This window comes from Notechis scutatus, chromosome 2 (assembly GCF_049901735.1).
Source record: "Notechis scutatus isolate UNSWTSFEM ecotype Mainland chromosome 2, rNotScu1.2, whole genome shotgun sequence".
Taxonomy (NCBI): Eukaryota; Metazoa; Chordata; class Lepidosauria; order Squamata; family Elapidae; genus Notechis; species Notechis scutatus.
Window position 1 is genome coordinate 26434147 of NC_142010.1, and position 26671 is coordinate 26460817.

The 26671-nt window shown below is 43.2% G+C and overlaps 1 protein-coding gene across 11 annotated transcripts in view; it reads right to left on the reverse strand.

Annotated features, from left to right (window-relative positions):
* The window catches only part of LOC113428608 (major histocompatibility complex class I-related protein 1-like), a 684789-nt gene that overhangs the window by 192819 nt on the left and 465299 nt on the right, over nt 1–26671 (reverse strand). For 2 of the 11 annotated variants that reach the window (XM_087953875.1, XM_087953876.1), the window contains exons 8-9: nt 25052–25085; nt 24513–24924 (exon numbers count right to left, since the gene is read on the reverse strand). The exons of 7 other annotated variants lie outside the window; for them this stretch is intronic. In XM_087953875.1, the coding sequence (XP_087810001.1) occupies nt 25066–25085 (20 nt within the window). In that variant the 3' untranslated portion in view covers nt 24513–24924; nt 25052–25065. Of the gene's footprint in view, nt 1–24506; nt 24925–25051; nt 25797–26671 lie in introns of those variants that run through there. 2 more of the 11 variants (XR_015747210.1, XM_087953871.1) reach the window with 2 other exon arrangements.

Sequence of the window (26671 nt, forward strand, 5' to 3'; positions counted from 1 at the left end):
GAGGAGCCACCAGGCCCATCACTCACCTTCGCTCTGATTGTAGCGACTCCTCAGAGTCTCCAGGCTTTCTGAACGCCTCCTCATTGCCACGAGATCTCTGGGTGTTTCTGTCCCAGTACTGGGGATCCTGCTTCCCCACATACTTCTCCATCCAGGAGACTCGAGACTTCACCCTCTGGCTGTGGCTATCGTAGTGAACAAAGACCTGACCGTCCACGTACCCCACAATGATAAACTGGGGCAGCCCTGACTGGGCTCCGAGATGGCGATGGAGAAATACTTCAGGGAGTGGGAGGAGGCGCCTGGAAGGGACCCAGAGGGGGAGAGTTAGGAGAGTCCAGATGAGGCTACAGCCTCCGTGTCTTGAAATACACGGAAGCGAGTCGAGAAACGAGCCAGATCCTCCCAGCACCAGAAGCCAGAAAGAGCCACCAAATCTGGCCCAAAGTAGGAAGGAAGAGCCAGGCAGAAGTTGTGCGCTGAAGGCAGCCAGGAAGTTCGTGGACTGCCTTGATCCCTGCAAACGCCGCTTTCCGACAATCGCCACTTCGGGAGGGAAAGAACTGCACTTGGAGGCGCCCAGGTAGACTTGACGGACACCTGGAGGGGCCACACTTGTCGTTTCCCAGTGGGGCTCTCCTGGGGTTAGGGGAGAGGCAGCAGAGTCCCCTCATCCTTTTGGGACCTAACCAGTGGCCACGGGGGGGGGGGAGCGGACTGGAAAGAGGACCGAATCAGGGACTCTATTTCTGGGAATAAACTTTTGGGGGGAGGAGAGAGAAAGAGTCCCTGGAAGGAAAAAGGGACCGGAACTCCCGAAAGGCCCCAAAGGGACTCACCGACGCAGCTCTGCCGTAGGGCGACCACCAGCAGCACCAGGAGCCAGAGGGGCGCAGAGCGCAGAGCCATCCCGACCGCGACCTTTAAACTGCGCAGCATCTCCAGAAGTGGCAGGCAGAGAAAGACGCGCCCCGCCTGAGCGACAGCGCAACAACCCAGAGAAAGGCCGCGATTGGCCAGGCTCAACCAGTAGAAAAAAAGGATCTCTAATGTCGTCATTGTTGCTAGGCAGACGCCCAACCGGCCAGAGCGAGGAGGGGAAAGGAAACCGAAAGTTCTGTCAGGAAATCTCCTTCCAGGCACCTCCGCCTCTTCGGGGAACTGAGGGGCAGAAGTGGGGGGACTGGGAAAGGAGGGGGGGTTTCTCTGGGCCTGGGAGGGGCCGTCTTAAACAAAGCAGTGTCCTGGGGCCCCTACGACAAGTACTCATAAAAATGTACACTGTGGATAACATTAAACATATATTTATTTTATTGGCGCTTCCCACAAAATCGGGGTTGGAACATTAAAAACATGCTGTGCAGCAACAACCTAATCAACAGGATAAGCATTTGAACAGTACACGAGGCTGGAAAAACCCAATAATACTCAGTAAGGCCCACAGTTGCTGTATTTATATCAGGGCACCCCAGACTTGGCCAATTTAAGACGTGTGGACTTCAACTCCCAGAATTCTTCCTCCAGTCATGTTAGCTCAGGAATTTTGGGATTTGAAGTCCACACGTCTTACAGTGGCCAAGTTTGGAGACCTCTGATTGATATGATACTAGGTGCCTTGAAGGGTTTCCATACACAGATTAGTATGGGGCCTTGATGCTTGTGGGGCCCAAGGCAAGGGCCCATCAGGCCCAGGCGTTAAGACAGGGCATGAGTCCCTTGCAGAGCCCACACAGCAGATAGCAGCTGGCCATTTGGGGGAAGTGGGAAAACAGGAATAAATTTAGACGGCTGCTTAATTTATTATTTTATTTTAATTATAAGAATACAGCACGGTGCTGCCGGTCTGGCATTACAATTGTTATCCATATGTACATTTTACTTCATCATTTATAATCTCCTTCTTTGATATATTATTTACTGATTATTCTAATCCTCATAGCTACTTATGTTCCAACCTTGCCTTCTTTTATGTAACCATTGATAAAATTTATTCCATGTTTCACGGTATTTAGATTCTCCTTTGTTTGTTTTTTTAATTCTAGAGTTTACCTATCTGATTCTGCACATGCCATAATTTTTCTTTTTCTTTTTAGAAAACTTTATTGAATTTTATTACATTAAAAACATAAAAAAGATATAATAACTTATCGTGTAACAACCGTGTAACAATCATTTATCGTGTAACAATCATTTGTGTGATATTTACAAATATTAATTTGTGCATAATTATATTCTTGTTTTATCTATATTCTATATTTAATAATTACTTATCCTTAATCTGTCTCCGATCTATCCAGCTATACCATTGTTCCCATACCTTATAAAATCTTGAAGGTTCCTTATCTTTTAAACTCAGCATTAATTTATCCATTTCAGCACAATTCATAACTTTTTGTATAACCAGTTCCTCTACAGGTGTATATGGCTGTTTCCATCACTGGGCAAAGGCGATCCTGGCAGCAGTCAGTATATGTAATAATAAGTATTTTGTACTCTTTACATACTTTTTTGAAGATCCCCAATAGGAAGAGTTCTGGTTCTAGGTCTAGTTGTTCATTGGTGATTTCTTGTAGCCAATTTTGAATTTTGAGCCAGTATTTTCGAGCCTCTGGGCAAGACCACCACATATGATAATATGTTCCCTCTTTTTTTTTTTACATTTCCAACATATGGAACTCATTTTAGGGTACATTTTCACTAATCTCGAAGGGGGTAAATGCCACCTAAAGAACATTTTATATGCATTTTCTTTATATGTTACTGGTTTTGTTAATTTGTAGTTTCTATTCCGTACAGTCTCCCACTCTGATAACTTTATGTTATGACCAATATTTTGACCCCATGCGATCATGCATCCTTTCACTACTTCTTCTTCTAATTCTACTTCTAGGAGATACTGATAAATTTTGGTAATTTTTTTTTAATCTGGGCCTAATAAAATTTTGTCTAATTGTTGAGGTTTCAAGTATATTCCATACTCCTTTACATCCCTTTTATATTGACTTTGTATTTGAAGATAAGCCCACCAGTCTACTCATAGCCCTTGTTCTTGGAGCTCATGTATTGTTTTTAAATTTCCATTTGTATCCAATAAGTCTTTATATATTAACATTTTGTTCAGGTCTAAATTATTTGGGTAGATCATTGCTTCCATTGTAGATAGCCAATTGTATATCAACGAATCTCTAATCAGATGTCTGTGGAAATATTTTTGTTTAGTAGGTCCTATGTCCCAAAGAAAGGCATGCCATCCCCTCTGAAGGTCATGACCTTCTATAGCTAATATTCTTGTGTTCTTTAAATTAATCGAATCTTTTAGCCAAACTAATGTTGCTGCACTATAATATAATTCCCAATTTGGCAATCCAAAGCCTCCTCTGCTCTTCATATCTTGTAGTAATTTCATTTTTATTCTGGGTTTTTTACCCTGCCAGATAAATTTTGCTGTCATTCTATTAAGATTATCGAAAAAGGTCTTTTCTAATTTAACTGGAATAGTTTGAAATAAATAAAGAAATTTTGGTAATATAGTGAGTGACAGCCTGTGGCAGCTAAGGAAGAGGTTTGTGCGGAGATCCTGTAAGAGTGTTCGATTATTGATTGGTGAAGAGATTTGTTGAGAAGCAATAAGCTGATCGGAGTCTGGAAAGAAGCGGCAAAGAAGAGAGGACGCGAAAGTGTCTGAAAGTGATTGGCTCGAGAGGAGGAAGTGAAGATTAACAGTAGCGACCTAGAGGAGAAGGAGGCTCGGATCGGAGAGGTTTGCTATATTGTTGCCAGTTGGAGAAAAAAGTTTGACTCACGGAGGTTTGGGGTGCTTTTGGATTATTTTTTGCTTGGATTATTTTTGCTGGCTACTTTTGAGACTGGGAGAAGACTTGAACCTTTGAAGTAGATTAAAGACTTGTGGTTATAGATGATATTACTAACTGATTTAAGTCTCTCTGGACGTGGAATGGGGGTTGCTGGCTGGGGGAGTACTTTAGTGGAGAATTTTGGAAAAATTATTTGCTCGAAACCCAAGATGGAAAGGAGTGTATACTGCTGGGTATGTTAAGATATTAGGAAGCCATAAATGTTACTCAGCAATTCTTTTTTTCTCTCTCTTTCATTTCTTTTTTTTTTTTTTTGCCTGAACACGAGGAAGTGAAATCATCTAGCTTCAGAGACGAAGAGCTGGACAATTAATTTAAGACTCTCCCCTTTCTTTAATTTTAGATATTTGGATCAACTATTCTATATTTTATTATCCTTTACCTATGTATTGACTAAAGAAGGAGAGACATTTGATAAGTGTAAAATTGTGAGGTATTCTGCCAGACCCAGCTGATTTATCAGCAACTTGTTAAGTAACATTGATATTGATAACAATAATCATTTAATATTTATAATATTTACTACATTTATAGTTATAACTGAGTAACTACATATGATTTGAATATATCTTGCTTATTACTTTAAAAAATCAATTGACTTTTTCAGGTTAATCTATTTCTAAAATTTTCTATGTGCATTGATGAAGTCTTTATAATACTATAATATAATATTATCTCATAGATTTGTATATAATTAGAGAGATAGGAGAAGGTATCTATCATTACTATTACTTGGATTTCATAATATTGAGAAATAAGCATAGATTTTACATATGCATGTATTTAATGTAGAACTTTAATTTGAGATTATATTGGATAGTATTTGCATTTACAAGTTTGTTGAATATATTAATTTAGGAAATTAAGAGATAAATAGACAAATTAGTTAATTAGTTTATTGGCCAATTTAGCTTATTGGTTAATTTTACGATATATTATTTAACAATGAATGCTAATCTGAGACAACGTAATTAATATAATAGAAAAACAGAAACAAATTTTAGGAGAAATGACTTCCATAACTACTACAACTCTCAAAGCTGGAAAGAAGACGACATTAACAACTCTGACAGCAATACCTTCACCAACGTCACAGAAGACAATTGAGGAATCATTAACATTGGAGAAACAGCCTTCTATTACAAATGCCAATATCCATTCGACACTGCTTACTCTACAAGTTTCAATGTCAAAGCTACAAGAAATAATGCTCAAAAATCATACAGAGACGAGAGCAGATATAAATGAACTAAAAGAAGAGATGGGGAAATTAAAAGCAGAAATGAAAGTAGGTATTTTTTATTTAAAACAAGTTTTATTAATTTTTCAAAAACACACAAATCATCATTAACCATTACATGCTTAAACCTTTTTCCATTATAAATTTAACAAGTCAGATAAAACCTTATTTCATACACTATAATTCTGTTTTAAACCATTTCCATATAAACATACAAAAACCTCTTATCCAATTTCTCTTTACTTCTCTTTACTCTTATTCAATTTCATTATTATTATTTCATCTATTTCTTTCTGACTTAGTTACCATTATTCTCATTCTATATTTCTGCAAGGTTTTATTAATTCTCCCCCCCAAAAAAACATATACACACAACACACAAAACATAAAAAAAATCTTTTTTGAAAGTAACTTGGCCCCAGGTATCTCTCTCTTCATGGACTTCAGTTATATTCATGCTCATCTTACATGTCATTACTTATTTTATTTACCATTCTGAGTCTTCTATATTAACTTCTCCACACATTTCACTCTTCTTAATTCTATCTTAATTAATCATCTTAATTTGAGTCATTATATTTGTATCTTTTGTCCATTCTTTATTGTCCCTTTGTCTCGTTCCTTATAAAAAGAAAAAGAGAGTTTCTCCTGAAATCACTAATCAGAGTATGATGCCTTTCTATCTCCCCTAAATTAATCAAATTAACATTTAAAATAACACCCAATACCCAATCCGATTCTGCTTGGTACATTCTATCTAAATAATACATCCAAAATAATTAAATACATAGTTAAACAATAGATCTAAATATTGCATCTTATAACATTCCCATTGCCTTTTCCAAAAAACAAATACTATAATGAAAATTTTATAATAACATCAATACCATAATCTTATTAAACTCTTTAATTAAAACTCAATATTCTAAGCCTACCCTAATATTATTAAATTTTAAAACCAATCATTATTAAACATTTCAACATTTTAATCTCTTATCAACTCTTAAACCATTTAAGTTTTCTATTTCTAATACAATGTTACAATATCATCTTATGTACCTTGCAAAATCTTTTTGAAGAAATTATACTTTACCCTTTATCCCTAAAAAAGATTCCTTTTTTCCCATCTAGTTTCAAAACTTTGTAGCTTTTCTCCACCTTTTCCCTTCCTTTCTTCTCCCAACAAACCTTTCTACCCCCCCTTCTTCTAGCCTCTGCCTTACTGGCTTCCCTTCTCTGTCGTGTTCCTTTTCCCTTTTGTTTACTATCATTATATTGATTTTGCACCTTATTTTTCCCTTTCTTAAGTGTTTTTTTAAATCTTAAGTCCTTTATTTCTCTTCCTTTCCCTCTTCCTTCTTTCTTGGTCGAATTCTGAGATTCATTAAAAATGGCTTCCTCTCCTTCTTCTTCTTCTGCTGTCTTCATCTGTTGTAATGTTTGTTGATAGTTAATAAGCGCCATTTCTAAAAAAAAAGGAAGGCTTCTTTCAAACCATCTTTACCATTTTTTTTGTTTGCTCATATTCTTTTCTCAGTTCCTCAACAGAAAAAGCCATTATAAATCTTTTCTTTTCTTTTCCCCTTCTTTCTTCTTACAACAACCAGAATATTCCAAAAAAAAAAAAAAAAAAAACAGTCCCAAAGTTATCAATCAGTCCAAACCAAGGCAGAGTTCTCACTTTCTCCTCCTGGGGTAGTATCAATCAGAAAAAAAGAAAGTCCAAATCTGTTTCTTAAAGTCTTATTGCAATATATTTCAGTCTTCAAATCCTTAAGGCATCTCCTCCAACAAAGTCTTAGCATACGAATATTTTTTTTTAGTCCTCTCCCTTCCCACTCATCACTTAAAGCCAGTTTTTACCTAAAAATATAGGTTTCTTAATATCCACTTATTAATTCCGTAGGGAAGGAGAGTAAACTTTCCTTTCAGCACCACCAAACTGCCGCTTTTTTTCTCTTCTAGAAGGTATCATTCAGAAAGTCATAATTTTCAGGATTTTTGTTAAATATGTCTTAGAGTCCTGGGAACCAAGAAAAACTTTCTCTTTTCAAAAACTTTCTCCACTTCCTCCTGCGCATTCTTACCCGACTGCCAGCTTCTTTGTGGCGGCCATTGCGGACCGCCGCTGCACCGTCTTGGGAAAAGGGGTTCTGCCGGCCGGGAGAGGGTCTGCAACACCCCCAAACCCCTCTCCGGATCCCCTATCTTCAGCTGCCCCTGCAGGGCAGCTAGCTCGGACCCGTCCGGATCGGAGCACCAAGCGGCTAGCGCAGCAGGATCGCGCAGCTTCAGCACGAATCCCTGCGGCTCGCGAAGCCGACAAACCGGAAGTCCCGAAAGTAGGTATTTTTAAAGTAGATGAAAAAATTGGAACATTACAGCAAGCATTGGAGAAAAATGAATAGATAATAAAAGAAGTAGAAAAAAGGACAGAACAAACTGAAAAAAATTGGAAAGAGTGGATGAACATTTAAAGACTGTCAGTAAGGAAATGGAAGATTCCCTGGTGTATTTAGAAATGGACAAGGCTGCAACATATCTAAGGTTCCAAAATATAGTGGAATCAAAAGAAGAAGACTTAGATCAGGTGATGGCGGAAATCTTGGCAGAAGTACTGGAAAGAGACAAAGATGAGATTCTGAAAGAGTTGGATGAAGTCTATAGAGTAAGTACTAATTATGCAAGATGACACAAATGCCCAAGAGAAGTGCATGTACGTTTTGCAAGAAGAAAGGTCCAGGACATTATATATAAAATATAGAGAGATGAAACAATTAATTATAAGGACAAAGAAATCTCAGTTCTTAAACAAATCCCAAGAAGGGTTAGAGAAGCAAGACGAGACCACAAATCCCTGGCGACCCAATTAAATCAAAAAGGTATTATGTTTAAATGGTTAATCCCGGAAGGGATGTTAATTACTTGGGGAGAAAGAAAAATTAAAGTAGACTCTTTTCAAAAAGCCCAAGATTTCTATGAAAGACTGGTAGGCTCTGAAGAGCAGACCAGCAAAGACGAATTAGAACTGGAATCCCAAGAAGACCAAGAGCATCAAAAGAAGGGACAAAAGACCCCAGAAAACTTGAAAAACAACCAGCAACAAGAAGAAGAAAAAGAAGAAAGCAAGGCACAGTATCAACCACAAGTAGAACTTGGAATAACTATAAGGCAAAGAGCGAGAAATAATTAGACTTAAACTTTCAAAAAGAATAAGACCAATCAAAAATAAAGATGAAAAACAAGAAGTAAGAAAAATCATCCAGTAACAACAAGAAAGAGAAGATTTTAGATTAACAAACATAACGTAAAAAGAAAAAAGTGTGATTAGGAGATAAAGAAATAGATACAAATAGAATGTGGAAAAAGAGGTGAAACCCTTATTCATTAATATAAATGGCTTAAACTCAAAAATAAAAAGACAAAAGATTCTGGCAAAGTTGATAAAACAAAATGCAGATATTGTTTGTTTACAGGAAACACACATTTTAAAAACACAGGAAAAATATTTAGTCTGCTCCAAATTAGGGACAGTGCTTATGGCTTCTGAAGATAACGAAAAAAGAATGGAGTAGCAGTTTACATTAAAGAAGAGATAAAAGCAACATTAATATTTGCAGACCCCAAAGGAAGAGTTCTGGCAATAGAAATACAGATAAATTCAAAAAAAAAATCCTATTGGTGGTAATTTACACCCCTAATGCCAATCAAAAAGAATTCTATAAGGCTTTATATGCCAAAATCATTAAACTGGAAAGGAAAAATATTTGTATTATAGGGGATTTTAATGCTGTAGCAGATCATCAAAAAGATTATAATGGAGGGAATAGGAAGGGAAGGGGGAAAAAAAAGAGAGAATTACCTAAAATTTGTGTAGAAATGATTAAAGAATTGAATTTAATAGATGTATGGAGAAAATTAAATCCAGATAAGAGACAATTCACTTTCTACTCAAATCCTCACCACTCATGGTCACACATTGTTATGGCATGGATGATTGGAGAGCCATAATTTTTCTTATTATCTGTTTCTGGAGGTATGTTTTCATTTTTCCAGTATTGTGCATATATTATTCTAGCTGCTGTCAATGAATGTACTATTAGATACTGTAGGAAGGGAACATATAGAAGACACAAAAAAAACTATAAGGAAAACTTTAAATCACAAAGATAAATACATTAGGAATGGCCAGGAAAAACACAGACCACAGTCAAGAGCTATTTAATCACAAGAAGCTGCAGCTCCAAACATATTGAGATTAGGAAGTTACCTCAGAGTCAGCACAAACACATTAGAATGAGGAATATCAAAGCCTCTTATAGAAACGAATGGCCCAGAAGGAAAAGACAGAAATAGAGTAATTAAAAGGTTCCAAGATAGGAAAACATAAAGAAATACAAAACTTCTAAGGCAACAGAAAAGGACTACAAGGGGAAGCAAACAGGGAGACACCCAAGATTGAGCACAAACACCATACCAGTTTCGCAAGACACTTAGGGCAGATAAGAAGATTAAATTAGAAATTCAATCAAGCCCTAGCAAGCACTCCCCGCCAGCCCTCCAAACAAGCCCAAATAAGGAATAAATCCATTAAAACACAGGAATCACACGAGGCACAAACCATTAAACGTAATAGAAACACAAAAGCTATTGAAACACAAATTCTTAAGGGAAAAGGGGTATAAAAACATCCAGTTACTCAGTCAGATCGCTAGCCCAGGAATGTATGTCCTCACTGCCCCTCGTGCCGCTTGGGGGAGAAAGCGGCTTTGTGTTTAAAAACATGTTTCCCCTTTTCTCATCCAAGGGAAATATAATATTCCGCCTTTTTAATATTTCCTAGAATATTTCATTCTTCGAGGAGAGGGGTGGGTGCTGATTTTTTCCTCTCTCTCTACAGAAGGTGGGGGGCCACGGGGGAGCTCCTCAGACAAAGATTTAAAACTGCTTTTACTTTTCTCTGTGGAAGGAGGGGGGTTGGGTGGAGTGGGGTGCTGCTTTGAGCTGCTCTGCAATAGGAAAGGGCTTGGAACTGCACATTCGTAGCGAGGCAGAAGTTAGCACCTTAAACCACTAGCCAGGATATTAGGAACAAGAATAGCTTGCTTATAAGAAAAAACCCTAAAAGCCACATAGCTGGCACATGAAACTAGGACATTTTGCAAGATCCCCATGACCTGGGGTGAAACACAGGTGAGGTGACATTTAGCTATGTAGGGGGCTGATCCAAAACCTTTAACCTTAGTCCAGGGGTCCCCAACCACCGGTACCGGTCCGCGGAACAACTCCTACCGGGCCGCTGGTTTCCGGGTAGAAAGCTCACCGGAAGCACGTTTTCGTCAAAAAGATGGTGGCGCCAGCGCTTCCGGTGAAGCTTTTCCGGGTAGAAAGCCATTTCTACCGGAAAAGCTCACGAAGCGCTGGCCCATCTTTTTGATGAAAACGTGCTTCGTGAGGCCACCAGAAGCACTTTTTCATAAAAAAGATGGTGGCGTCCAGCTGATGCCGGTACCGGGCGCGGCGCCCAGCTGATGCCGGTACCGGGCCATGGCGTCAAAAAGGTTGGGGATCACTGCCTTAGTCTGTCTACTAGTGACCTCACCCCTTTCCGAAGAGGTCTGTAAGGGGCGTGCATAAGGGCACCAACCTTCCTACCATACCTATCCCATTGTTTATTTTATTTTAATTATATGTTCCCATTTTATGTATTCATAACTATGTATATACTTATACCTATTATCTTGTAAGCGATTGACAAATCAAATAAATAAATAAATAAAAATAAATAACCAATCAATATTATCTGCTATGCAAAGGTTGGCAAAGGTTGGCAAAGGTTGAATGCGGCCACCGCTTGGCTATAAAAATTGCTGTAAGATTCTCTCTCTTTTTTTAAAATAAATTTTATTGAATAAACATTAAAAAAAATTGAACGCTGTGCAAATTTCTTGGCCATCATTTTGGCCATACAAGCTATATTATAGAGATACACATAACAGTTAATTTCCTTTTTCCCTTATGTTATTAGTATAGTGCTAGCTGCATATTATTTTTATTTACATTTATCTACATTTATGTACAATTATATACATATTTACAACAGTCTTTTATACTCATGCATTCGTATCATATTTGTACATTATATTCCATTCTCTTTGGTTTACAAAACGTTTAACTTTTATTCTTATAAAGCGTCAACCCTTTCTTTTTCTTTGACTCAAGCCACTGATACATTTTACTCCGGGCTTTATAATACTCTGTCTTACCCTTATCTTTAATTTCTAACGTTAGTCTGTCCATCTCTGCACAGACTAATATTTTCCTTATTATTTCACATTGTAGCGGTATCTTCATTCTTCCAGTTTTGGGCATCCACCAATCTCGCAGCTGTTATTATATGTATCATTAAATATATTGTTCCTTTACTGTATTTCTCATTAATAATTCCCAGTAAGTATGTTTCTGGTCTGAACTCTAATTTCTGCTTAACCATCGCTGTAAGATTCTCATCAAGGTCCTTGGTTAGCTTTTGAGCCAGGGTCCTTATATCTTTGTACCAAAATGAAAGCATAATTTTGTACCACACCTTGCGTCCAGTGACTTATCGGCTTCGACACCAAGCAAGAGCCCAGTTTTGGGGACAACGCTTTGATGGTTCTTCTGAGACCGAAATAATAATTAACTATTCTGGCTACGATCCTTGTTTATTGCAATTGCCAAATTTAATTGATTTTACACTACCTGTGATGAGTGAAGTCTGAGTTGTCTATGGAGATTCTCAATCATCCAGAATAGATCATGGTTGTCCCAAAAGGGCTACCCCCCTCAGAGGCAGCTGGACTTTCTGTGTGTGTGTGTGTGTGTTGTAAGACGTTTCACTTCTCACTTAAGAAGCTTCTTCTGCTCTAAGCGGATGGTGGGGAATGGAAGGATTCCATCCAGCCAGAGTTGAAGAAGATTCTTGGATGAGAAGCGAAACGTCTTCACAGAAAATGCCAGAAGGTTCAGTTGCCTCTTGAAAAAAAAGCACCTTTGAGACAGCAAAGTCTGAGAAACATAAAAAGGCTTGGGGCAGGGGTGGGATTGTTATGATTCTGCGCAGTTCAGAGAACCGGCAAATCGTGCCCCTGGCTGATCCTGCCCCTCTCCCCCCGCCCCTCCCCTCCCCTCCTTGCCCAGTCAGTGCTTACTGCGCATGTGCAACATTGCGCGCATGCCCGAGATCACTGACTGCATTCTTCGCCATCCAGTCACTCCTTAAGGTATTTATTTTTCCCCCTCCTGACGATCAGTGTTCCGATGATCAGCTGTGCTGGGATTCCCTCGCTTTCTTACTGCTTCGCCGAGGAGGGTTGCCCGAGGCCCAGGAGGCCCCAAAATGGAGCGAGGAGGGTGCTGGGTACCCCCTATGCTCTTGTTTCTTTCCTTCCTGAGCCCCACGGAAGCCTTCTGGGAGCAAAAACGCCCTGCCGGAGGCTCCCCTGAGGTCCAGGAGGCTCCAAAATGGAGTGTAGTTGGAGGGTGCTGGGTACCCCCTATGCTCCATTTTATTCCCTCCTGAGCCCCGGGAAGCCTTCTGGGAGCTAAAACGCCCCCAGAGGCTCCCCTGAGGCCCAGGAGACCCCAATATGGAGCGCAGGGGAATCATTCGTACTCCCTTATGCTCCATTTTTTTTCCTTCCTGAGACCCAGGAAGCCTTCTGGGAGCAAAAACACCCCACCGGAGGCTCCCTGAGGCCCAGGAGGCCCCAAAATGGAGTGTAGGTGGAGGTGCTGGGTACCCCCCATGCTCCATTTTATTCCCTCCTGAGCCCCAGGGAAGCCTTCTGGGAGCAAAAACGCCCCCCAGAGGCTCCCCTGAGGCCTAGGTGGCCCCAAAATGAAGCGCAGAGGGTGCTACCAAAAAAAAGAAGAAGCTGTTATGAACTAATAAAAACTATTTAATAAAAACTTGTCAACCTTACGAGAAAAGCAGGCTCGTAATCCTGCACCTTTGATTGGCCCATGGATAGCGAGCAGGGATTGGTCCTTACGGAGCAGCCTGATTGGCTATTAGTTGAACATCTCTCATTGGGTACAATTTAAACGTTTGAACGCAAATCATTGGTTAACAGGTCAGCAGCCAGCTCTGTAAAAGAGCTGCTGCTGCCCAGGGTTTTTGCTCTGTTCTTAATCGTTAATAAAGAGTTGAAGTTCACAAGTTCTCTGCCTCGTCTCCGTTCCTTGCGCCCATGCTCAGAACTTAACACTGGCAATGAGGATGGGATGCGGAGACAACAGAGCTGACTGAACACTACAGAGCGCCAAACAGAGCACGTGGCTGAAGGCGCACCAACAACGGCAATATGGCCAGCGGTGCTATACCACCCGCTCCATTTGACCCGGCAAACGAAGACTGGGACTCGTATATGGATCGGTTCCAGATGTTTCTGGAGACCAATAACTTAAAGGACGCCTACGACCGGCAAGAAGCGAGCAATATTCCTGACCCATTGCGGGCCTGCCGTATTTAAGATGGCGAAATCACTTGCAAAACTGGCTGAGGTGAAAACGATGGATTGGGACACCCTCACGCCCCTTCTACGGGCCCACTATGCACCCGCAGTGCCAACACTTGTCCGTAGGCACGAGTTTTACCAGGGGGACCAACGGAAAAGCGAAAGTCTTGCAGACGTCATCGCTGACCTCCGGAACTTGGGTGGCCTCTGTGGGTTTTCCAACCTCGAAGAAGCCTTGCGAGCCCGCATAGTTCTGGGATTAGATGACCACACGGTGCAGAGCAAGATCATGGCCAAAGGGGACATCGATCTTTCCGATGCCATCACAGACGCTACCGCAGCAGAAGCAACCAGGAAGTCGGCCGCTCGAATGCGCCGCACCAACGCACCGCTCCGTCAACTCGCGAATGATACCTCGCCTCGCCCCGAGAGGCATTCAACAACGGCGCACCATGAGAACCTGGAATCCCCATCAGAAAGTGATGAGGAAGAGGTCAACCGACTCCGGTCCGAACGAGACCAACAAAACCAACGATTCCCGTGACAATGCTCGGGTTGTGGGGCAAACCACTCACGATCCGATTGCAAATTCCTCGACGCGCTCTGCCATTCCTGTGGAAAAAGAGGCCACATCGCAAAGGTCTGTAGAAGCAAGCGAGGATCCAGCCCAAAGCGCAGGGAGAATAACTGCAGCCAGTCTTCAGGATATCCTCCTGCGAATCGAAATCGCCAGAACCACCAATGGAACGACCACTCCTACAGAAACAAAGTACCTGCCACTTCAACGAGACGAGAAGAGGCACACCAAACCATTACCATCGGCCACGCTACATCCTTAGATGCAAGAAAGATCCGAGTGAAGGTCACCATCGAGAACCAACCTTGCGTGATGGAAGTCGACTCGGGGTCGTCTCTCTCGATGGTTTCCTGGAAGACCCTCAAACAACTAATCCTGGCCATCTGTCGTCAGGACCTCAGCCCCCAAAGGATCATACTCAAGGATTACCAGGGCAACAGAATCCCAGTCGTCGTTTCCAGCCAAGTCCAAGTCTCCTTCAAAAATCGTATCGCATCACTACCGCTGACCGTCGTCAACCGTGACCAGCCTAGCTTATTAGGCCTACAATGGTTCGCCCCGCTCGGGATCGAGGTAGCCGGCGTCCACCGAGCCAAGAGCAACGACTGGGAGGAGTCTCTCGTCCAAGAATTCCAGGACGTTTTTTCAGAAGAGCTAGGCAAGTACAAGGGGACCCCAATATCGTTTAACCTTAATCCTGAAGTAGCTCCCATCCGCCTTAAGCCTCGTCGGGTGCCTTTTGCACTAAAACCAAAGATTGACGAGCAGCTCAATAAATTAATAGCCCAGGGTGTTTTAGAACCAACCGACCACGCCCGTTGGGAAACCCCAATTGTAACACCCATTAAACCAGATGGATCGTTAAGAATTTGTGGGGATTATCGGGCCACCTTGAACCACGCACTTCAGCAGAGTGCTTACCCGGTGCCGGTGGTTCAACACCTTCTCCACTCCTTGGGTGGTGGGAAGATATTCGCTAAATTGGATTTAGCACAAGCGTACCAACAGTTGCCCGTAGATGCGGAAACTGCGGAAGCACAAACTATCGTTACACATAGAGGCGCTTTTAAATGCAATAGACTCCAATTCGGAGTGAGCGTAGCTCCGGGAATTTTTCAAAGTTTGATGGAGAGACTTTTACAAGGCATAAAAGGGGTCGTGCCATATTTTGATGATGTTTTAATCGCCGCCCTAATAGAGACATCTTAGAAAAGCGTCTCAGAATGGTTCTACGGAAATTTAAAGACGCTGGCCTGAAGGTTAAAAAAAATAAATGTCAACTGTGTACTGAGAGGGTGGAGTTCCTTGGATACCTTCTCGATAGTCAAGGAATCCATTCCACTGATAACATGCTAAAAGCAATTAAAAACGCCCCAACGCCTAAAAATAGAACAGACCTCCAAGCCTTCCTGGGGCTCATTAACTTCTACAACATTTTCTTGCCCCAGAAGGCGACCGTAGCGGAGCCCCTACACAGACTTCTCGATAAAAGAGCAACCTGGGTCTGGGGACATCGAGAGGAACGCGCCTTCCAACAAGTGAAAGACTTACTAACCTCCGACGCTGTATTGATGCAGTACAACGAGACTTTACCCTTAACTATTACATGCGACGCTTCACCGTTTGGAGTGGGAGCAATCTTAAGCCATGTACTACCAAACGGAAATGAAGCACCTATTGCGTTTTTCTCACGAACATTATCAAGGGCTGAAAGGAACTATAGCCAACTCGATAAAGAGGCCCTTGCTGTTGTATCTGCTGTGAAGCGCTTTCACGAATACGTGTATGGACGAGCATTTACGATAATCACGGATCACAAACCATTGCTTGGTATTATAGCGGGAGAAAAGCCAACCCCCTATATATTATCGCCGAGAATGACTCGTTGGTCTGAGTTCCTAGCTGCCTACAATTATCTGTTGCAACATCACCCGGGGAAAGCCATTCCCCACGCTGACGCTTTAAGCCGTTCCCCACTTCCGGAAACCGTCAACGACCCAGCTCCAACCCTCATGACGCTCCAAATCGAAACGCTGCACTCGCCGCCACTAACAGCGAGAGACATCACCATCGAGACAAAACGGGATCCTGTCCTGGCACGAGTTCTCAGCTGGGTCGAACGAGGATGGCCAGCTGACCAACTCCACAATGATTTCGCGCCATTCAAGAATTGGCAGACAGAACTTTTCTCCCAGAGAGGCTGCGTTCTCTGGGGGGATAGAGTCGTCATCCCAGAGAGGCTACAACAGACTGTTTTAAAAGTATTGCACGATGGACATCCGGGCATCGTGCGCATGAAGGCGCTCGCACGAAGCTATGCGTGGTGACCAGGCATCGATAAGCAGATCGCAGCCTGGGTAACCACATGCCGGAAGTGCCAAGACGTTAGCAACGCCCCACCTAAAGCGACGCCAACCGAGTGGGAAACCCCTCGGGGTCCATGGTCCCGCATCCACGTTGATTTTGTGGGACCCACCAAAGGACACACGTTTTTATTAACAGTTGACACCTATTCAAACTGGCTAGAAATCCAGAAGATGAAGACAACCACACCGGAGTCAGTCATTAACAAACTGAATAAATTATTCGCAACGCATGGGTTACCAGGCGTTTTAGTTTCTGATAACGGGCCCCAGTTCACTGCCCTGGCATTTGAACAGTACCTATCGGACCGGGGCATCCGCCATGCGCTAACCTCGCCAGCGCACCCTGCGGCCAATGGAAGGGCGGAGCCGAATGGTACAATTCATCAAAAAAACCTACATAAAATGGACTATGGGGACATCGACGACAAGCTCAACCGAATACTCCTGCTTCAACACATCACCCCACACAGCATCACAAATAAGACGCCTGCCGAACTGCTAATGGGGCGGAGACTTCGCTCCCACCTCGACCGTCTACATCCTTCTTATTCACCAGAAAAACCTTTCGGATCTAGCGGGAAGTGCCGCGAATTCAAGGTAGGCGACTTGGTGTTTGCTAAAAACTTTTTGGCGACCCATTATGGGTCCCTGCAACCATTACCCAACCCACGGCCCCAGATCCTACCACCTACAGACTAATGACGGAGAGCATGGAACGCCATATAGATCAGCTTCGATCCAGATTGCCACCCACCTCCCGTGACTCCCTAATTCGCAAACTAAGGGGAGGGGATATCGAGGAGGCAGAAACGAAATAGATGACGACGTAATCAAGGGGGCCCAGCAACCCAACCAAAGAAACACGCAACCTGAAGAAGAATCAGGAAGCGGGGTGGCATCACCGCGGGAAATAGCACGAGGGAGGCAAGCCCACGGGACCCGGAAGTAAGCCTAGGAGACTGGGATAACAACAATGATAGCCGCGCCAGAGTCCTCCCGCACAGAAACGGAACTAGTCGTACCAGAAAACCTTGAAAGCGCTCCACCGGAATCGGACTGCAGACAAAAACCGGTGGAGCAGCGAAAATCAAACAGGCAGGTAAAACGACCTGCATATCTACGCAGAGTATGTTACCGCACCCCTCAAATGGAACCTAGGGGGAGGGGTGTTATGAACTAATAAAAACTATTTAATAAAAACGTGTCAACCTTACGAGAAAAGCAGGCTTGTAATCCTGCACTTTGGCCCATGGATAGCGAGCAGGGATTGGTCCTTATGGAGCAGCCTGATTGGCTATTAGTTGAACATCTCTCATTGGGTACAATTTAAATGTTTGAACGCAAATCATTGGTTAACGGGTCAGCAGCCAGCTCTATAAAAGAGCTGCTGCTGCCCAGGGCCTTTGCTCTGTTCTTAATCATTAATAAAGAGTTGAAGTTCACAAGTTCTCTGCCTCGTCTCCGTTCCTTGCGCCCATGCTCAGAACTTAACAGAAGCCCTGCCCAACAAGCACATGGCCACACCCAGCTAGCCACGCCTACAGAACCGATTGTTATAAAATTTGAATCCCACCTTTGACTTGGGGTGGGCTGCTGGGAGTTCGCGGGGGTTCGGGAGATCCTGTAGCTAAGATTCTGCACACTTCGGAGAACCCCCAAATCCCACTTCTGGCTGGCCCCACCCACCCCTCCCCTCCCAGGAGTCCCCACCCAGCCCGTTTTGGGTGCAGGGAAGTGCAGGGTGCAGGTGGAGGCCTTGGGGAGGGCAGATAACAGGCCTCCTGGAAGTTCGAGAAGGCCGGAAACAGGCCCGTTTCCAGCTTCCAGAGGCCTTCCGGGCCTGGGGAGGGCAAAAACGCCCCCCACCGTGGTGCATGAGGCTGACTAGAGCCATGCCCAGCCTGGCCACGCCTACCCAGCAACCGGACAGAGAACCCGTTTCTAAAATTTTAGAAGCCCACCCCTGGCTTCAACCATTTCCTGCTGACTTCTGGGTCAGCCTTCCACCCAGCATGCAGAGAGTAGAAATTTAAGGGTGAAATGGAGGTCTGTACGGGTGGTTCTCAACTTACGACCACAACTGAGCCCAACATTTCTGTTGTTCGGTGAAACATTCTGGAAGTCGGTTTTGCCCCTTTTCTTGCTTCAGTTGTTAAGGGAATCCTTGCAGTTGAGAAGATCAGACTCCCAGTTGTTAAGTGAGTGTGGCTTCTCCTTTGCTTGTCGGAAGGTCACAAAAAGGGATGGCATGACCTTGGGACACAGCAACGGTCATAAGTATGAAGCAGTTGCCAAGCACCGGCACTTTGATCACATGATCCTGGGGATGCTGCAAAGGTCGTGACTGTGAAAAATGGTCGTACGCAGGGGTGGGATTCTACCAGTTCGCACCTATTCTCTGGAACCGGTTGTTAACATTCTAAGCAGTTCGGAGAGCCGGTTGTTAGAAGAAATTACTGGCCTAATCCTGTAAGGAAGGCAGGAAGGAAACATTCTGGTGTTGCTTACAGAAATTGCCTCTCCGTTAACCCTTATTACATTCTTGGCAGGACTAGCCTTCCTGTCTCAGGAATGTCTCTGGAGTTTTTTTTTCTCCTCCTTTGCTGGTACTTTGCTTGTGTGGAGGGACCATTCAAAGTGACAATGGCACTGAGAAAAGTGACTTATGACCATTTTTTACACTTACGACTGTTGCAGCATCCCCACAGTCATGAGAGGCCAGGCGAGGAGATGCGTGCCTCGATGTGAGTGACATTGAGTTAGCCACACCCAGCCAATCACATGACCATCAAGCCATGTCCACCCAGTCACATGACCACCAAGCCACGCCCACCACCTAAGCCACGCCCACAGAAGCGGTTGTTCAAAATTTGAATCCCACCCCTGGTCGTACGTCTCTTTTTTTCAGCGCTTGACTGAATCTCCTCCTTCTCTCTCTTCCACCACCCAAGAAAGAAGTTCCCCACGGTCACTGGATCAAAATGCAGGCACTTGGCAATTGGCTCATATGTTTACTTTACTTTACTTTATTGTCATTGCACCTCATACAACGAAATCAAACACCATCTTCAGTGTACACTATGACTATGAAAATAAAAACAAACACACATCCTTCACATTCTCTACACTGAACTGAAAATCCCTGGTGCTGCATTAATATTGCACTCTGCAGTGGAATTCAATAGAGTTGCTGCCCTGGAATAGAAGCTGTTTTTCAGCCTATTTGTCCTTGTTTTTGTTATCCTGTACTGCAGGGGTATCCAAACTCTTTGCAAGGAGGGCCAGATTTGGTGAGGTGAAAATGTGTGGGGGCCGACCATTCAGGGGAACCGCTGTGCGGTGAAGGGAAAAACGCCGGCCAGCGGGGGAAGTGTGACAGGCTGAGTTGGCGGGGAGAAGAAGCTGCAGGCCGCTCGATATTTGAAAACGGGCTGCAATTGGCCCCCGGGCTGGACTTTGGAGGTGCCTGCTGTACCGTCTGCCAGAGGGTTACAGTTAAAAAAAAGGGGTGCCCAGGATGAGAAGGACCTTTGAGAATGTTTTGAATTTTCTGAAGGCAGCGGGAGCTATAAAGCTCTTCCAAAGAGGGGAGAGGGCAACCCATGATCCTCTGGGCAATGACGTCAACCCTCTGGAGTGCTTTCCTATCTGCCCCTGTGCAATTGGCAAACCATGCGTAGGTGCAGTAAGTTAAAGATACTCTCTATGGTGCAGCAATAGAAGGTCCCAAGCAGTTTTTCATTCGGTTGTTGTTTTCTGAGAAGTCCCAGGTAGAACAATCTCTGCTGGGCCCTTTTGACCAGGGCTGCAATGTGAGCATCCCAGGTCAGGTCCTCTTTTAGGGTAACACCCAGAAACTTAAAACTGGCCCTTCGCTCCACTCGGTCTCCATTGATAAGCAAGGGCTGGATGTCTGATCTGTTCCTTCTCTAGTGCACCATAAGCTCCTTGGTCTTATTGGAGTTGAGGACCAAGTTATTGTCTCCACACCACGAAAGCAACCGGCCCACCTCATCTCAGTAGGCAGATTCATCCAACAGACTCATCCCCCCCCCCCCGAGATGAGTCCCACCACTGTTGTATCATCTGCAAATTGAGTATGTATGATGATTGCTGTGTCCTGAGGTCATGTAATCAACTTCGGTGGCCTTCTGACATTTAGTTGTGCTGGGAAACCCCAGAGGGATGTTCTGTCAGCTGCATTGGTTGCCGGAGAAGACAACTTCTTAGGGAGCATCAGTGGGGAGAAGGCCAGCCCAAGATTTTCTGGTCTCTCACATGGGATCTAGCGGTGTGTGTGTGTGTGTGTGTGTGTCCCATTCTCTTTCGAGGCTGCTTTTCTTTTCTGAGGCTTCAGAACTTTTTTTGACTGCTCCTCCAATCTGGGGAGTTTTTGAAGGAAGCCAGGTTGGGTTAGAACTTTGTCCCAGATGTTTCCATGTGCTCATCTTCAAAGGGACGTAGGAAGAGAGGGGACAGTGTGCTTATAGAAAAAGGATGCTGTTTTGTGGGCAATAACATTCACATTTTGGACGGGGAAGATAGATGGTTTGAGAGAGTTCTTCTGGAGACCAAAAAAGCTTGGGGCCAGTCTTCTCCTCCCAAGAAGTTGTCTTCTCTGCCACCAGTTTTGGTCACCACACTATAAAAAAGATATTGAAACTCTAGAAAAAGTGCAGAGAAGAGCAACCAGGATGATTAGGGGACTGGAGACTTAAGGCATACGAAGAACGGTTACCGGAACTGGGCCTGGCTGGTCTAGTGGAGAGAAGGACCAGGGGAGACATGATAGCGGTCTTCCAATATCTGAGGGGCTGCCACAGAGAGGAGGAAGGATTCAATCTATTTTCTAAAGCACCTGTAGGCCAGACAAGGAATAATGGATGGAAGCTGAACAAGGAGAGATTCAAACTGGAAATAAGGAGGAACAATCAACCCATGGAACAGAAGTTGCCCTTGAAAGTTGTGGGAGCGCCATTACTTGAGACTTTCAAGGAGAGATTGGACTCCCATCTGTCAGAAATGGTGTAGGGTCTCCTGCTTTGGTAGGGGGTTGGACTAGATGACCTACAAGGTCCCTTCCAACTTTGATTATCTGTTAACCAATGCAGCTGGTAGAACGTATCTCTGGGATTTCCCAACCCAACTTGGAGAGTCTTTCTTGGGTGGTGGAAAAGAGAGGAGATCCAGTCAGGGCCACGGCTGTTGCAAGACTCTACAGCATGCGGTATGCCTTCTGGGGTTCCCCAACGCACCACAATTGCAGAGGTTGTGAATTGGGCGGCTATCCTGGAGGAACATCGCCTTGCAGACGTTTTATTACCCAACTAGGTAACATCATCAGTGCTGGTAAGGAGTGGGGTTTGCTCTCCGTTTATATCCATATTATATTGTAGCTCAGGGTTGACATGAGGGCTCCTTGGGAGTTGGCTTGTTTCCTCTTGCAGACGTTTCATTACCCAACTAGGTAACATCATCATGGTTGGTAAGGAGTCATGTTTGCTCTCAGTTCATACAAGTATTCTTTGACTTACAACCGTTCATTTAGTGACCGTTTAGTTACAACAGCACCGAAAAAAGTGACTGACCGTTTTTCACACTTATGATCTTGGTGCCTTAACCAGTACAGGTGGTCCTCGACTTATGACCAGAATTAAGCCCAACATTTCTGTTGTTAAGTGAAACATTTGTCAGGTTGAGTTGCCCCATTTTACGACTTTTTTTGCCACGGTTGCTAAGTGAATCACTTAAATTGTTAAGTTAGTAACACGGTTGTTAAGGGAAGCTGTCTTCCCCATTGACTTTGCTTGTCAAAAGGACACAGGAGGGGATCACGTGACTCCAGGACACGGCCACCGTCATAAATATGAACCACTTGACAAGCGTCCAAATTTTGATCACGTGACCACAGGAATGCTGTAATGGCATAAGTGGGAAAAACGGTCATAAACCACTTTTTTCAATCCCATTGTAACTTGGAACGGTCACTAAATGAACTGTTGTAAATCAAGGACTCCCTGTAGACTAAATTGAATGAATTTGTGGCTGATTGGCTCATCCTTGGTGCTCATTTTTCTTTCGTGCGTTATATTTAATGTCTTTTGTTCTTCTATTGATATTTTTATTGTGTTGGCTGACCAGAGCCACTTTATCTGAGCTGGACGGTCATAGATTCTAATTAATAAATTTCTAAAAGTTTTGAATCTGTAGAAGAGGCTGAAATATGCATTGAATTCTTGCAAAATGCTTTCAAGTTTCCTTTTTAAGCTTTCAAAGATAGCTAGTCCAGAGGGAGGGGGAGGACAGACCCCCCCTTCTTTTCACTCCTCCATGTCCCCAAAGCATGCACTATAATATGGGAGGCATCTCTCTCATAAATCAGGGATCTCCCCATTCTTGGGCCATATTGGGCACCTGAAGAGCCCAGAGAGGATCTGTGAGAAACAGGAGAAGCTGCCCTTCTGCAAGGGGACCAGGACGGCTCTGGCCGGGCATTGAACTCGTGTCTCCCAAAGGACCCCTGGGTGAGGCTCAAAGATCAGCCACTTGGCCAAGAGTCTGAGGCAAAGGTGGATTTGAAGGGAAAGCAGCCTCTGTTGCTGCCACCCCCAAGCCAAGACCAAGTAGCCATTTTACAGAAGATCAGCTGGTGATGCTGGAGAAACTTCTGGAGACAGGAACAAACGGCTGCCTCCTCCCCAAAGGAGAAAACAGGAGCCCCCCCAGTTCTCCCCTTGATTCCTCCCCTTCCTATCACTCAGAGCGAAATTGGGGTCCCTGATCAACAAGGAGGGGGAAAATCTTTGTTATTTCCAACTTCCAATAAGAGGCAGAAATTGTCAGGTAAGAAGAAATCAAAACCATTTATTTTCAGCAAACAATTTTGGCAAACTTTATAATATATGTGCCATTGTTAAGGACGTAGCAGCCTGACTCTGCAATTGATCTCATGTTTCATTTGTCTAAATCATGAAAATCCATAAATGGCAATCTATAAAAAATGAGTGTCAAATGCTATACTTGGTGTATTGATTATTTGTCAAACTTTGTTATCAAATATATGGTGAAATAACCGTGCAATAATCAATTAAGAATGCATCAACTATTTTAGTGACAAAAATCTCAAAATGCACATTTATTCTTTTAGTAACAGTTTCATTGAAGATTACATTAAACAGATATACAAGAAAAAGAAATGTTATCTTTATCCCCAACAAGTATAATGAAAATTAACAGCTTATCAATCTTTCTTTTTTTAAAAGAAAAACAAGTTTTATTAATTCTTCAAGACAGACAATACATAAATACACAAAAATACAAAACATAAAGCGTAAAAAATCTCTTTTCTGAAAGTTGCTTAGTCCCGGGTTATAACTCTTGGTACAGACACAAATTCAAATTCATATTCCTTTTATATACCATTTCATATTTTATTAACATTTTCAATTTTCTGTATAACTTCTCCTCTCTTTTAAATTTTCTCAATTTTATTTTATTTATCTCCTCTCAATTCAGATCATAATATTGTTATTCTTTGTCTGTTCTATTTCCAGCCATCCATTTATTTTCTTCTTTAAAAAGAAGAAAAACTTCTCCTGTACACTATATGGAGTATGATGCCTTTATCTCTTTCCCTATATTTGTAATACTTAATATAAAACACATAACTTACATTGGGATTCTGTCTGGTACATTCTAAAATTATACTATGTTATCAAAAATAATACAAATCTATTCATTAGTATTGATATTCATTTATATCTTAAACGTTTAACACATTACTTTTCAATTAAATCCCATACTTTTATGGGAGCCCTATTTTCCATAGTTATTCCCCCCCCCCCCCACATCACATATTATAGCTCATTATTTCATTACAATGTTCCTCCTTCTTCTACTTCAAATCTCTCATTTCACACAAAAATTCGCTAATATACCATAATCTAATCATTATCAATCTTTCTTAAAGTAACACCAATGTAGCCATTGGTATTCATTGTATTCTTCATTGTATTCATTGTATTCCTCACCCCATTTTCTCTAAACCTGTCTCTAAAACCTCTAATCTTTAACCTCTAATCTCTATCCACTAAGATTAATCAGCAAAAGCCCATTAAGGCTGTTATGCAACCTATCTATTATAAACTATCTACGAAACCCTATTTGAAATCTTAACACATAATACATCCTTTTCTCCTCTGCTCCTCAACATGATAGAAAAAGTTTACTGATTCAGCGATAAAAGCAGTGATGAAAGACCCAAAATCTATCCTGGTTCCAGCATGCAGGAAAGGCCCGAAGAACCCGGCCTAATTCAGGAGAAGGCTGATCCCTCTTCATTCCTCTCTCTTTATGCTGGGAGTCTCCACTGGGAGGAGGAGGGAAGAAACACCCAAGGGTTAGAGGGACCAAGACAGGCAGAGCCTGAGAGGCATCACAGGATCAGAGTTTGGGGCAGGAAGACCCCTCCCCGAGCCCCCCACCAGTCCACTCACCTGCAACGGGGATGCTAAACGGTCTTGTTGCTCCCTGGATTGGAGAAAAAGACACAGAATGAATGAATCTCTTGTCCTGTGAGGAGGAGCTGACTGTCGGGTATCTGAGGCGCATGTGCGGGGCACGTGCATGTGCAGGGGAGGGGGTTGCACATGCATTGCATTATGGGTGCAGGCACGTGTGCACACGCCCTCCCACGCACTTTCGGCACGCAACAACGAAAAGGTTAACCATCAGTGCCCTACACCATTTCTGACAGATGGGAGTCGAATCTCCTCTCGAAAGTCTCAAGTGATGAAGCTCCCACAACCTCTGAGGGGAAATTCTGTTCTGTCAGAAAGTTTGTCAGAAAGTTCTGTCAGAAAGTTTCTCCCTTATTTCCAACAGGGAGACTTTTCCCTTCTCCTCTGCAGAACAAATCAGGGCAAGTAAAGTGAATTTTGTGACACCCGGCTGACTTTCATGCCTAAGGCAGGACTAAAACTCCCGGACTCCCTTGGCGCCCTTACCACTAAGTCAAAGTGGGCGCAATTATGCTAATTACTCCACCAGAATCAGATACAGAGAGATCACAGGGAGGATGAACCAGGAGGGACTTTAAAAGGGGGGGGGCTCTCTTCTTTTCATCCCCTCGTTCACTCAAAGTCATGCAAAGGGACAGAATGGCTCATGCAGCAGCAGCACTTCCCTCCAACTTACCCTGGTCTGAACTGTTGGAGTCCGTGTCACTTCCTGAAATTAAAGCTGAGGGGAAATTTTTTGAAGCATTAAATAAGATATTAAAATCTGTATGGCAAGTTTAAAAAGCGAGTATACAATTAAAAATGCTACAAGATGTTAAAAGTAGAGGTGAGTTTTGGTCTTCCAGATTGGGAACTATACTACCAAGCATCGGCACTTACGTGGATGAAAGAGTGGATTAATTTGAGGAATACAAGATTACTAACACTGGAGGGTCATGATCTGCAATTGGGATGGTACAAGAAGGGGGAGATACATATTTACAGAGGGACTACATTAGGAATGCATTACTGTTAGTACAGACTAAAATTTAAGAGCAACATTATTTGAAAATACCAGTTTGGTTGCAGGGGTGGGATTCTACCGGTTCTGTCCACTTCTGTAGAACCTGTTGCTATGAAAAGCAGCAAACAGAGAGCATACATAGAACCGGTTCTATGTCTGCTGCTGTTTTGGCCACCCGCCCAGCCAGGCTCTTGCCTGACCTTTATTTCCTGCGTTTTCAACCGCAGCTGCTTTGCGCGACACAGCTGCGGTTGAAAAAGCAGGAAAAAAGTGATTTTTCAACTGCTGCGCAGTTGCACGCAGCGCTGCTCGGCTGTCCGGGCAGCTCAGCAGGTCGTAAATTCCACTCACGCCTCTCACGCGACTCATGCATGCGCACACGACGCAGAGGGACAGAACCAGTAGTTATACCGGTCAGATCCCATCCCTGAGGCATTGGTGCATCCAAATGTTATGAACATGGAAAAAATTATAAGATACAAGGACATACTAAATGAAAGGGGAGAACTAAAAACTAAGCAAGAACTAAAGAGATTAGGGATTGACCTATCATAGTGGCCACAATTACAGATACAACCCAGATATGAAAAAGA